Source organism: Opisthorchis viverrini, assembly GCF_000715545.1.
Source record: "Opisthorchis viverrini unplaced genomic scaffold opera_v5_173, whole genome shotgun sequence".
NCBI classification, from domain to species: Eukaryota; Metazoa; Platyhelminthes; class Trematoda; order Opisthorchiida; family Opisthorchiidae; genus Opisthorchis; species Opisthorchis viverrini.
The window spans coordinates 916,075-930,627 of NW_008751827.1; the positions used below are offsets into that span (position 1 = coordinate 916,075).

Genomic DNA, 14,553 nt, shown 5'->3' on the forward strand with positions numbered 1-14,553 from the left:
ATGACGAGAATTCCCATCGGCTGGGTGAGATGGCCGAAGTGGTTGGAGCTCAAATGTACTGACCGGAAGGTCCGTGGTTCGAACCCGGCCTGTCCCTCTTGATTTCCCCTGTCTAGACTTGGGCAACCTGGAAGTATCCTACCCCTCATGCTTCCTGCGGGTGGCATGGAAGCTAGGCATCGGAAGGGTGCTACAGCTGAACGAATTCTCATCGAAATACTTTGTTTTTCTTCGAATATGTCTAAAAATTGGCGTGATTCACGTAGGTTCTAAGAATGAAACAGCCTGTTGGCTTTTTAATGTGAACCGACTCACATTACGTGAGTGGAACATGCGAATGGGATATGATTGAAATGAACATTTTTGGCGGCCATTTTAGTCGCGGTAATAGGTTGCCTTCGGTAATGACGATTGTAGTGACCGGTTTACCTATCTTCCCTGTCTGAGTCTAGTAAAGGCGAAGAAAAACCGGTTCCAGTGAACAGGATCATAGTCCTTGTGTCTAGAGCTTGCTCAATTTGGGAATCCACTACATTTTTCTGTGTTTGAATACAATTCCGGTTCATGTCTCAAAAAGTTTCTCGGCGTATCGATTAGAACCCGAAGAGTACTTGACCTCCTGAGTGGGACCCGAAGATTTGAGTTGTATGCCAAGGGCTGAACATACGCATACATCTTGAACTGACAGATCATTTTCCGATTACTATAGAGCTGGGCTATGATCTCACCCAGTTGTCACAGAATGTTAAGTTACGACAGATAGCCTCATTCAATCCAGAATTTGGTCGTGGCTGGAGACTCAACTGAATCCATCTACACATCTCTTTTGTGATGGTCCGCTTCAACCGAATGTGCCCCTTATGTTTCAGAACTCGGGATTATCTCGAAGGAGACCACCATAAATAACAGACTCAGCTGGATTCGGCCGAGTCTCCTGTCAAGACCAAATTCCTGTGCAAGTAACACCATTTGCTAAAATCTGTTCAGGTTGGATTCAGGTAGAACGTAAAGTTGATGGAAACTTAGGGACTGTGCCTACCTGATGAGCCCCAAGAAGGGCGAAACCGGTCGTGGACTGTCGAAGAGCTTTCAGCAACCTCGTGAATAAATTCCTTTATGAAAGCAATAAAGGCAGTTGAATAGAGTTGGTTTCAGGGTTAGAAAATTAATTTCTCGGTCGTGAACTGTCGAGTGATTTTCAGCAACCTTATAAGTAGCATATAATACCTAATTACTGGTATCCTTATTGTTCAGGCTGGAGAATTTAATCCTTGATGCAGCCGAAGTTTTTCTCTACTGCTGCGGTGACACTCTTGTTATACAACTTTGGCTTGGTTCAATGCTTAATCGGTGACTGGCGGGGGTAAATTCATTGACATAAACAGCAATAGGACAAGCTCAAGAGAGAGAATATTCCACATGACGAATGAACTATCCACCTGAGAAGTGTTCACTCCAGCAGCCAGCCAATACGTGGTCACGTGTTGTCTATTTCGAGATCGAAGCAGAGGCATTATATTCCGTCTAAGTGCGAGTCAGCCACACCGCTGATCAGCCCTCACAGACAAACGGCTTAGCTTCGACTGCTAGCCGGAGGGGTGTGGGGGTGAATCTCCTTGAGGTTTCGTGAAATGTTCACCGAAGATGATACTCAACAAGGATGAAACAGCTGTTCAGGGCTTCTTAGGTTTCCAGCTTCACTTACAGGACAAAACATCCATTGAAAAAGTTCATTTTGTTAATCTAGCGTTTGGATTCGTCCATATTTTATCGTTGCAACTTGGTGGTCATCACAGACTGCTAAAAAGCTGGTGCTTTAGCATTGTTTTTGATATCGTTAGTTATTGTGCATCAAGTGGTAGTCACTAAAGTCCCTGCTTTATTCATCTTCCATCTGTTTTAACAAAGCACACTTTGCTGACTGGTTTTCACAACTTCACATCTTCGAAGCGTCTCCACAACTGCATTTCCGGATTCCAACAACTTCAGGCATAGGCTGGTGAATTTTTCGTCCGCTTTGCTTTGGGCTATTCGCGGTAAAAAGCTCATCTGAAACCTGGTAAAATTCTTGAGATACACTCGCTTGAAGAACAGATCGGTTTTAATAGGAAGCCAAAATGAATTCCAGTAGAATCGCTCGTCTGTGACATTTCTCATCTGATCGTGAGCATCCGAAGAATTTACAGCGACCTTATACACAGTTCCAGCCGGGAAAAAATACTAGAAAAGTTCTTCTTTTGCAAAAAAAAACCGCACTTAATCACTTGTTATCAGATTTTTTTAATTTTGTCTATTCCAGGTTTTCCCACGTAATTCAACCCACCGGGGAAAACTTTGGTCTGCTTAAGAGACTCTTGAAAGTGACTTGCCGGATAAACGTCTTTCTTTCACCTTCATTCCTAAGTTTTTTCTCCTAAAATGACGTTTTCTGCCTGTTCATAATTTCGCCCATCGGCAATTGATCAGATCGCTCTTGATCTGTTTGCCAGGTTTGGCAGTTGACGTGCAAACGTTTCGTTTCGACCAGTAAGACTTCATTTGAGATTATCACCAACAGTTTATCAGATTATAGCTCAAAGCCGCTCTTTACTCACTATATAAGTGCGCAAAAAGAGGAACTGCCCACCTAACAGCGCACCGAATGGTGACGAGACGTCTACAAGAAAATTGCCAAGCTCGGCGAACAGATTAATAACTAAATGAGCAATTGCCAATGATTACACTACCAATTTTGCCCATATGTAAACAGTGGTGCATCTGTACTTAGCACGCTTCTCACAGGGTTGCCAATAATTCCTTGGGATTCCACGACCCGTTCGACCTCCTTGGGGGTCATCAGCTGGGCGTAGTCGCCGAGTATCCATCAACCTCATGATCTACCTGAACGTAAATTGGATAGAATTCGCCCTCATTTTCACACTAGTTTGGTTTCAACGGTGACTCAACTGAAACCAGCTGAATATTTCATTTCTGATGGTTTTCTGCACTTCATCTTTCCTTTGGTGTAGGTAAGACTACACTAAACTCATACTTTATTATGACGTGGCAAGTGATCACCCCGAATCGCAGTCACTCACCGAGGAGGCCACGTGATGAATGTTACCTTGGCAAATTATGTTCAGAAATGACGGATTTATGTCTGGAAGAACTTCAGTAAAAGCTATGACCAATGAAGCACTAATGACAGTAGTGCACGTGTGACAAAAACCGGTATAATGACGAATACTACTGGTGGTACATGTGAGTAGTATGTGGTTTTCTCGTAACTCCGCCTCGCGTCCAATGGAAGGTGAGGTTTGTTATGGAACTTATGGAACTGCTGTGCAGCGTTCGTTTACAATAGCGTGATATTCAATGGATTCAAGTAGCTGCGCGAGAATGTCCAGTTTTTAAAACACGGTGCATATGAGACGTTTACTTTCCCGTCCAATAGTTTGTAACTGTTTAGTTGGTGTTTGCTGATTGACGACCTCACGGTGAAGGGCTTTCATCCTTACGCCTTGCCATAAAAGCATGGAGGAAGAAAGCCCTTAGTGAATAGTGGGGACAGAAAGACTATATGGGGGCTTGTGCGAGAATGGCGCATTTTCTTAAGAGAAATAGTCAAGAATAAGGTGCCCACGCCTGAGCATCATACTGAAGTAGCGCTTCACCAGTCGAACTGATCTAGCATTCTTTGTGGACCTCACTTTGCATCATCCTAGTGCAGACCAACAAGCAAACTTTAGCCACGTAGTCTGATTAGGAAATGACAGCAAGAGCACCAATAGGAATTGTTGAGTGTCGTTTCCTCGCGGAATTTCAAACATCTGAAAGTAGGATGCTGTGGGCCCCGGACAGAAATGCGCAAAGATGCTTTAGCACACATACTGACGGTAATTAAACTCATTTTAACTTGCCATTTCCTGACGAATAGGTAGCAATGAATTTATCGTCTCGATATCGCCAGACAAAGTTGAGGACCAAAAGCGATGTTCGTTATTCTGTTGACATGTCAGATCGTTTACCAGGATCGACGAATCTGACGGATTTTGACGCAAATTCCATATTTATGCAACAGACCATCAATCACGATAACTTTCCGGAGTGTTACATGGCCTTCGTCGCACAGTTGGGACCTTTTCTTTCACATGCTGTGTCAGTACGAAAATGGCGCACCGAATATGTTCAAGTGCAGCTTTTCTCGTCGCCTAAAAGCATTCACACTCGGTGCCACTTCTCCGGTTTTTCTTGCCGTGAATAACAGCTACTAATATTGTTGTCAGGCCGAAGGAGTCTATTCTAATTTTTACGTATAATGTGTGTTCCAAGGTATACTTATTCGGAGCTTGTTGTTCAAATCCCGAGCTGACGTAACGAGTGTTTTCGTTTGTAGCTTCATCACCTGCTGATAGGTTGGAAGCGTTAGAGTTGATGCAAAACGTGCCAGCTTTCACCTCTTTTTCTCAGCCAACCGTAACTGCAGTTTCCAGGGTTTTTTTCCATTGTGGTCCGACAGACTCAGGCTTCATTGGTAGGTCACACATGTAATGCTATGTGTGCGAAATTGCTTGCGAAAGAAAGTCGGTGTATGTCTCCAAACATCTGTGAAACGCGCAGTTCCATTGAGACCATGTCGATACTCTTGCTTCTTCCAGATCCTTGTATTCTGAGGCTGTTTATATTCGAAGGCGACGAATGCATACTTGAGTCAGTTGCAAGAGCAACTCGTCAACTGGTTTTTAGTCAGTATTCCGCCCAGACTAAGCCTACAACCCAGTTCAGGCACAGATATACTGAAAAAACAGTGGGCCCAGTCGCCTGGTGTTCACAATTTGAGCACTCAGCTTCTAAAATGAAGCAAAAAATTCAAAGTAAACTTGCTAACGTTTTTTTTGCTAAAAAGTACAATCCATTCTTCATCGGGTTCCACAATGTTTTACTGGCTCTTTGACGATGAGAGCTTCGCACAGAGGATGGGAGCAAAAGCGATTTGTTGTGCTCAGGGGTGAATAGATCCCCATTACGATAAACCATTTGATTTTTGCCTTTTTTCCATGGCCTGGCCAGATGTTGCGTGCTCCGATTAGTAACACCGTACTTTTCTTCAAGGTAGGAACCATGTTGTATTCAGTGAAATTATGAATTGGCAACGGATGATGATCTGCACTGATAAACAATTCTCTGGGAGACAATTCCGACGCTGCTCCTGAGCACACCACTATTGTTGACGACAAGGTTTAAGTGAATTTGTTTGCAGCTAATTTGCAGATTCACCTTGAGGATATTCACTCCGTCTGGCGACATCGCAACACAGCGAAATCATTCTCGTCCCGAGTGAAGCGAGGGGGCGTATTTGCAAGACGGACTGATGTAGAGAATAGATAAAGACACGCAAAGCCAAGAGGCGAAGGTGAACTGAGGACACGCAAGCCTAGGCGCCTTTCTAATCAGGTGGACGATGTTCCTGTCATTGATTTGTTAAAATAAACCCTGGGCACCGGATGCTTTTTCAATTCTGAATAAAAATTTATCATAAAGAGGAAAGTCCACAATGACATTAGACTATGGTAGTTTTTTTGAAAAAACCACAAGGAAATTGAGTGGAATATGCACTTAGAGTTCAGGGCTTTGTGAAGAAGATACGAGCCTTTTTCCGCCAGTTAATGAATGTGCCGAAAAGGTGTTCTCATACCACAACTGACAGAGGGGTGAACAATCGTATCACACAAGTTTTAACAAAGCAGGTATGAGTTTGGTCATCATCACATGTACTTCAGGCTTTACTGGGTATTTAATCAAGTCCCAGTAACAAGTTCTGCTAGATACCCTTGTCTGAAATTCGTTGTACAGATTTTGCAGATGGTGTAGTAAAATTCTCCGACATCGCGAGAGCTCATTCCTTATTGTTCTATATCACAAAAGCGAAGAGTGGAGAGACGTTGTAACACTGGGAAACAATCCGTTCGAGCCACAACAAGCATAGAAGAGTGTAACAACCTTGTGTGAGTGGTCTTCTGAGAGACACAATGACCCCCTCTTCCACACTATCATTAGAATGAAATTCCATTTTTATTTGTACAGAAAGAGAGCAAAGGTTCGCATAATGCAATCGTTCGTTTGGAGTCATTGGGTGAGGGAAGTGCCGGCTGGGTGGTAAGAAAAAACGCGGAGATTATTAGAAGTTGTGACTGTTCAGCAAAGAGCTTTGCACTAGTTTCCTTATTTAGTAACTGGGTTGATTCTATCCTGAAATGGCGAGAGTTAACATACAGCTCTTTATCCTTGTTGAAAATTACCATCATTAAGCAATTCGCCGGCGATATTAGAAACTTGGTTCTTCCGCTTTTGTCGCTGAACTGCATACAATCCGGCGGCACGAGTGGCTGAACAGAGTGCAATTGGTCAACATTTCGAATTACTCTAAGGGCCGGCGAGGTGCACATTATTGGCGATTCCCAAGAACTAAGCAGTTGTACGAGGCTCTTTGTTCTGAGTTCAGCTTGATTCTACCTAAAGCATGAAATAGTGGGTGTAAAATTTCAGAATCTAATCGCTAGCCAAAAAGCGTGAACAAACACATCTGACAAGCTCCACGAACCCCCGAGCTGAGAAGTATTCAGGTAAGCTGAGGACTCCGGATAACATGTACACTAACAGCTCACATCGGATCAGTTTCAACAGAGTATACATGGCCCTTGAACGCCACAAAACATCTAAAAGCTGACTATAAGCACACGCGAAAAGCTTAAAAAGGTGTGCATATTTTTTTGTTCTGAATCCCGAAAAATATCGGACCCAGTCCGACTTAGAAACCGGCGACCTAAACATCAGGTGAAATTGCTCGTCCAAAGTCTCTGGAACGTTGAGAGAAAAACATCAAAAAGGTACATCATTTGGTACTATCATTTTCGTATGAGTTTCCGTTGTGTAGCTGAAGCCAACCTATGAAGAAAGCCAAGAGACGTTGCATAGCTGTTTTACCCTGATAGAGAATAATCCAATAGTTACGCGAGTTTCCGTAATCCTTATGTTCTAATTGAAACCAAAATGCATGAGTGTATTTCCGTAATTTCGTGCAATTTGTTTTCAATTAGAACATAAGATTGACGGAAACTCGGGGACTACGCCTACCTGATGAGCTTCAAGAAGGGAGAAACCGGTTCGTGGCCTGCGAGGAATTTTCAATAACCTTATAAGTAGTGCATTACAAGTATACATGTATCGCGATATCTCGAATATCGTAGCGACTGAGACATGAGGCGGCCTGGTGGAGCACATTCAGTTGCTTGGAAACATCACAAACGAGAGATTCAACTGGATTCCAGGTGAGTCTCTCGAAAATGAGTGCAAATGAGTGTATTTCACGAATCCACTATTTAGTTTCCAATCTTCAACTTCCCGGACGTTAGTTTGGACACAACCAGCTGACCGACCGCTGGATAAATGCTGATTATTCGCTAACCAGTATTGAGAAGTTCGGAGCCTCTTGTATCAGTAGCACTACGCAAAACTTGGTTTGAAAATTTGAAAAGTCACTTTGATTGACCATCATTCCTGGATTTGGGGCTTAGATGTATTGCCTTCATATCGGCCTTGTTTAAAGGATTCTCATTTATAGCTAGGAACGTGTTTGGACACATCGCTGATTATGATGTTGCCGATGGTCCCAGTTGGTTGGACAGCAGAAGAACAAACACTCATCAATAGGCCTTCACTGAGTGCGCCATCTGTTCCTTCAACCTTTCTGACCGGTCCGTGGTCTTCTCCGAAGATCTTCCAGTGGACAATGGAAGAGTTGATCTTCTCACACACCAACCGAGGTACCCCCAAAGTGTACTTTTTTTAATTTTCAACTGAGGTTCCATCCTATGCTGAAAAGTAGAGAAGCATTGAACAGCTGTCTTCGTCATCAGCGGTGAATACCTCACGAAACCCTCGGGGAGATTCACCCTGAAAACCAGCCGACTAGTGTTCGGAAAAAGCACTCATTTGTCAATCAATTTGCTTTTCACGAGAGATTCAATTGAATCTCTCGTTTATGATATTCTACAACTGAATGTGCTGTACACAGGCCGCCTCATGTTTCAGTTGGCACGATGTTCCAGATGTTGCAGAATATTTTCATGAAGGAAACTACTCACAAGTTCAAGCAGTTTTCAGCAACCTTGTGAGTAGTTTCGCTCATGAAAATATACTGTGATATCTCGAATATCTTGCCGACTGAATCATGAGGCGGCCTGTGTGCATCATACTCAGTTGTAGAATATCATAAACGAGAGATTCAATTGAATCTCTCGTTTATGATATTCTACAACTGAATGTGCTGTACACAGGCCGCCTCATGTTTCAGTTGGCACGATGTTCCAGATGTTGCAGAATATTTTCATGAAGGAAACTACTCACAAGTTCAAGCAGTTTTCAGCAACCTTGTGAGTAGTTTCGCTCATGAAAATATACTGTGATATCTCGAATATCTTGCCGACTGAATCATGAGTAGTCACAACCAAACGGTTTGTTGGCAAGGCGCTGATCAATGGAGATCAGGTCGCATTTAGCCAGAGTGTGGTACCAGTTTTCCGATCAGGAAATTCACACCAAGTGATCAGTTATTGACTGGCTGTGCGAGTGACTACTTCTCAGATGGGGAATTCTTTCTTCCTGGGAACTTATCCTTCCTCTGAATCACTTACAAATTGATGTTAGTGTGAGATGGTTTGTGAAGTTCAGGTGAGTTTTCATCCTGTCAGAGGAGTCATCACTCGAGGAGACAGTCAGTACGAGATTTCGTAGTATGGTTTCAGTGACTGAAGGATGAGTGGTGCTGTATTCCCTTTGAGAGCTTACCAGATTTCTGATCAGCCGTCCATGGCCAAACGGTTAATTGTTCATGCACAGCCCGGGAGGTTGTGAGTTCAACACTTTCTGAGTTTCGTGAGATGTGATCCCATCAAGGATGAAACTGTTGCGCGGCACTTCTTGACTTTTCAGCATAGATTGGCTTCACTGACAAGATAAAATGGCAGCGGGAGGTTGTGTGAGAATCATTTAGGCATATTTCGACATCCGCACGTGAACAAAGACCGCATGTGTGGTCAAATCAACCGCCGGGTGATAAAACCATTCAGGAAAACACCGCCTTAGTCAAACTATTTTTGAAATCGATCCATTTAGGTTGGAGCCAGGATCCCGGATGGCTTGTGCCGATCTAACTGGTCATCACTTGAACGAATAGCACAAACGACAGATTTGGCTGGGATTCAGTTGAGTCTCAATGTGGAAACCAGACTAGTAGACAAGTGAGTATATATTCGTTAATTTTGTACAATTAGGGTACAATTAGAACAGAAGGTTGAAGGAAACTTGGGGGAGTGTGCTATCGAAGGGTTTTCAGGAACATTGTGAAGTAGATCCTTCATGGAAGTATACTTAACCTGTAAACTTAGTCTGTGGACATCACAAACGAGTGGTTCATCTGGGTTTCAGGTGAATCTCTCGCAAAACCCTGTTTGTTTGCAAATGAGTGTATTTCGCTAATTTCATGCAATTTGCACTCAAGTAGAACATAAGCCTGACGGAAACTCGGGGATGTGCCTATCTGATGGGTCCCAAGAAGGGCGAGGAGTTTTCAGCAACCTTATGAGTAGTGCATTACGAATATACTTAATCTCGTTTTGAATAGAGTTACTCAACAAAAGCTTGCAGTTAAATTAGGATGGGCTCAAAGAGTTGACTGCGTAAATAAATCTGAGGCTTTCATAAAGGAAAATATTCAAAAGGTCGCTGAAAACTCTTCGATAGTCCACGACCGGTTTTTGCCCTTCTTGAGACTTTTCAGGTAGGCACAGTCTCTGAGTTTCCGTCAAACTTATGTTCTACATGAACACAAATTGAATTGATTTCGATAAATACACTCATTTGCAAATCACTTTGGTTTTCATGGGAGACCAAACCGAATCTCTCGTTTATGATATTCTTCAACTGAATGTGCTACACAAAAACCGCCTTATGTTTCAGTTCCACTTGGCTTCAAGTGGAACACACCTCAGGGACTGTGCCTACCTTATGAGCCCCGAGAGGGGCAGTTGTGTGAATAAGTTTAAGCAAACTGAGGTGTATGATTTGTAAGGGTGAATAGCTGACAAACGAAGGCACTGCCGACTCCAAGCTGATCAGCACTCGGTGAAGTGTTGGATTTGTCTTATTCCTCTGAATAAAACGGAGACGAACAATGGACGGAAGCACATACACTCTGGTGAGGAATTACATGACGTGTTAAAAAACACCTCTGGTAAATATGCTGTGCTTTTCGCTTCTGTCAGTATCACTGATGACAATAAACAGCGCAATATAACTCCCTACTTTTAACTTTCTCCTCCACAGTTTGATCGTTTTTCTTTACCGAACGCAGAAGAAAAAGTCTGATGGATTCGCCTTCGGAGACCGTTGAGATCGTTCCTTAGAAACATCAGAGATTTCTTCTACTTTCATACAGGTGTATATAGTTTAGCTGCCAATGCAATCACTCTTTTAGAGGAGTTTGACCATAATTAAGAACCCTTTTCTCACACACAAAGTAGCATTTTATCAAGCTAGGTGAATTCGACTGTTCATATGATTGCATCCAGATAAAACAAACGTTTACAATCGCATCATGTTGCAATAGTGATATGAGGAACTGGGTGGAATCTTCCCCTCAACAGCAACGAAGAAAGTTTCAAAATTATAGTCACTTCTAAACGCGCGGCTTCAGATCAAAGGATGTGGTAATCTTCGAACGATGGCCAGTGTTACACAGGATTCTACTGCAACAAATCCGCACCTAACCACAACTTTTCTGAGCCTAAAAAGTAGTTCCACAACACTTCGAGACTTGGAGTTTAGTAAGGTGAAACTGATAAATGCAAAAACAACTATATGCCGGAGCAGATTCGTCAAAGATTCATGTAATTTGGAAACTTGAAATATAGCAGCAGATAATACTTCCTTCGCAAAAGTAGAACAAACGACTCAAATTGCATCTACAGTTTGTTAACACATTTGTTATAAAAGAATCGCCCCATCATTTTTAGAAAAAATAACCCTCAACAAGCTCCTTAAAACGGTTTTAAATCATGCGTCCCTCCCTCGTAGAACAGACCCCTCTTCAGTTGGTTGTTCTTGGTTTTCTGTAAGAGGGGTGGATAATTTCTGCAACAGATGTGAAAATGCTTTTCTGTGCTTAATTAAAGCTGCTATTCTCAAGGTGTAGTTCGATCAGCCAAATTTAGCGCCTCTCGTCTTCCATTCGTACTTTTAACAACGCTGACGAAATTAAATGAGCTGTAAAGCCGAGTAGCCTGATATTTCACTTGTCGATCAAGTGAATGGAACAGTTTATTGATATGGGCATCCTACATAGGATGTGCTTCGATTGTTTGAGTCAGGTGTCGAACGTACACACATTCAGGTTAAGCAGCTGAGAGGAGACGGAGCACATCAATAGGTTGTGGCTTCATTCAAAAAGGACGTGACCTGAAGTCAAACAAAAACGCTTTGGCTACTGAAGTTTAAACCAAAAGGAGAGGATGAATATTGTTGTAAGAAGTTGTAAGGTTTGTGTGTGATTAAGGCGAAATTGGGGTAATTTTCCTCCAGGAAGAAAGCTCCTTACGGGTTGTTCATCCCAAGTCGAGCGATTCTCATCACCACATCACTACGCATTGATTGGCAGTTCAGAGAACGAATACTTTCACAATATGTGTGAAACTTTTTTCTGAGAAGTAATCACTCGAGGAGTCAGCCAATCAAAATGTGACCATATAATGCGGTTTTCGTCACTGAGGGAGAAGTGGCTCTTTATCTTGTCTAAGTGTGAAGTAATCACTCAGATGGTTAGCCACTGGTGGTCAAACGGATGAACCTTCAACACCACTGTTAGGAAGTTCGTGGGTTCATCACTCTCCGACTTTCATACGATGCGCACTGCTGTTGATTCCCTACGAAGATGAAACAGCTGTACAGTGCAATTCGGCTTTTCGGCGTGGATTGGCTACACTCACGGGACAAAATGTCTTCTGAGTAAATTTAAATTATAAAGAGGGAATCACCAACGGGCGTTGCTGAAAGTGCTTTAGTGCTTCAAAGACCGCTGCTTTCTTAAATGGTATGGGCTCTGACATGGACGAGTTTGCTTTGTTCAGAACACTGAGTCCACCTACGTGAAAGTAATTGGTATCAAGAAGTTTGAAACAAACGCTTGGTCTATTTTTTGATTTGAGATTTTTAATTGTTCAGTAAAATAACAAGGAAACTCTCTTGAGATGCGCATAAAAGTCAGTTTGTGAAGTGCGGTCGCAGTGATTCGAAGTATCCAGACCACTGTGAAATGTGATTGAAAGGCGTAGATTACATCTCGTTTGTCTGCAAGGGACGGGTCTTTGTTCTAGCTCAAATCGATCAAGTTCGACATGCACCGACTGCAAGGCGGGCGCAAGACGTGGCGGAAGATAATCTGGCGGACGGAAACAAAAGAATTTTGTCATTTAGTCAACTGAGTCGTAGTCACGCGATTTTCTCCACTCAACAAACGTTGGGACTAATGTGTTGCTTGAGAGGGTACATTCCTTGAATTTCGTTGCCATTCACTTGTTGAAGGATGCAAACAAATGCTACTGAAGACTCTTCGACAGCCCCCTACCGGCCTCGTCATTCGTGGAGCTGGTCAGATAGGTTGTCGAAGAGTTTTCAGCAACCTTGCGGGAAGTCTCCTTTGTAAAAATATACCGGTGTAACGTGAATACTACCGGTGGGGCATGCGAGTAGTGTCTTCTCCTAAATTCGCTTCGCGTCTCTTGAAAAATGAGACGTATTGCGGAATTTGTGGAGTCGCTTCGTAACATTTGCTTGCATTCAAGTAACAGTCAATGAATATCCAGGAAAGTTCAAGCAGACGCGTTCAACGAGAAGATGGATATTCAGTTTTTGTGAACAAGATGCATATGAGAGTTTCGCTTCCCTGTCCAATAGTCTGTAACTGTTCAAGTTGGTATTTCCCTAATAAACAACTCCGCTGTGAAGGTCTTCATCTCACCGGAATATCCCGAATGTTGCACCACTGAAACCTGAGGCGGCCGCTGACGAGAAACATCATAAGCGGGAGATTCGACGGGGTTTTTAGCTGAGCCTACCGTGAAAACCAAACTGGTATGCAAATGATTGTACACTTTCCAACATACGAAAATGGATTTTCATAAAGCTGGGCCGATGGAACTTCTTGTTCACGTTGAACAAAGGTTCGAGTAACAGAAGACAAGTTTTGAAAGAAGCAATGGTCACAAGCTTGAACTAGACAGAGTATATTACCACTTTCTCGGGTGGTACTTCATACGTTAGATCTTATTTTCTCTCTTATTTTTCCAATATTTTTTGTTTGCATCCCTTTTTTCCTGAAATCCACATAATGCTTGTCAACAAGCAAGTCGACAAATTTTCCACACCTCACGCAGAGATAGACAGTTGTTCCATATCACCACACGTTGAAGCTGCAAGATTGCTTGACAATAAGCTTTTTTCAACAAGATTTCGCCACCCTAACTGATCATCCAGTTTCTATGGACGTTAATTTAGAAACGGAAACTTTTATCGTTCCATTTCGTACCCCTTTATTCCGGACAAATTGTGGTGATTGCTGATTCCTGTCTAGCCATAATGAAAGAAACTCAGCGGCAAAAGTCACCTCGAGAATTCACAGATCTGTGTGCTACTTTGAGTTGGATCATGGCATAGAGTCTTATTTTCGGATTCACCCTTTGAAATTTTGAGTGGTGGACCTGCCGATATGAGAAAAGTTGGGCGCAGTAAGTTTTCAGTGTGAAATCTGACTACTCATAAAGCGAATGATGATGTAAAGCTCTGTGTGTTGGAGTGAAGCTTATGAGCCTCCACAGATGGTTTGTTAGAATAACAGTCTGGGATTGTTTCTCTGGAATTGTTTCTGGTCGAAACTTGACTTCGAAGCTGTAAGCAGCACACAAGCACATCTGACTCACCAGGCGTTTTGGCTACAGAAAATTCCGGAACAATGTGGAAGAATTCAGAAATGCTCAACCGCACAACGTCTTCGCTCGTTAGCTGCGTCCAATCAAATTGAGTGTGGGCGTGATCGCCGTTGGTTTGTTCGCTGAGCTGAACAATTTCATTGCGAACGTTTCATTCATCATCGAGATGATATCACCAGTGCGTTGTTGAGGAGCGTGGTGCAGCGTAGCGACGGGTCGGTTGTTGCGCCTGTTGATCTTAGGAACATGAGTCTGTCAAGCCGTTTTGGGTGGCTAGAAAAATATTTTGTACTAACTAGCTGTCTGCTTAGTTTGAGCTCTGACTACTTGTAAGTAGTATGCTAGATATCTCCACAATTGCAATCCGGTACACAGGACAAAGAAAGCGACTGAAAAGTAGGCGGTCAGTTTGTTTCATCCTAAGCATATGGGGCGCAAGGACAGAAGAACCAACTGCTCTTTAAGGTGTTATTCAATCCAATCGCAGTGTGAAATAAGACAGGTACGAGGTCAACCCCTCGACCCCATAGATATC

The 14,553-nt window shown here is 42.9% G+C and overlaps 1 protein-coding gene across 1 annotated transcript; it reads left to right on the forward strand.

Annotated features, from left to right (window-relative positions):
* On the forward strand, positions 1–7,307 carry T265_14295 (hypothetical protein; the record flags this gene model as incomplete). Its single annotated transcript, XM_009172972.1, has 5 exons — positions 1–76; positions 117–320; positions 3,999–4,141; positions 6,064–6,135; positions 7,227–7,307. Coding segments are annotated over 5 exons (576 nt in total), but the record flags the coding sequence as incomplete, so codon positions are not given.
* Positions 7,308–14,553: the final 7,246 nt, after the last annotated feature.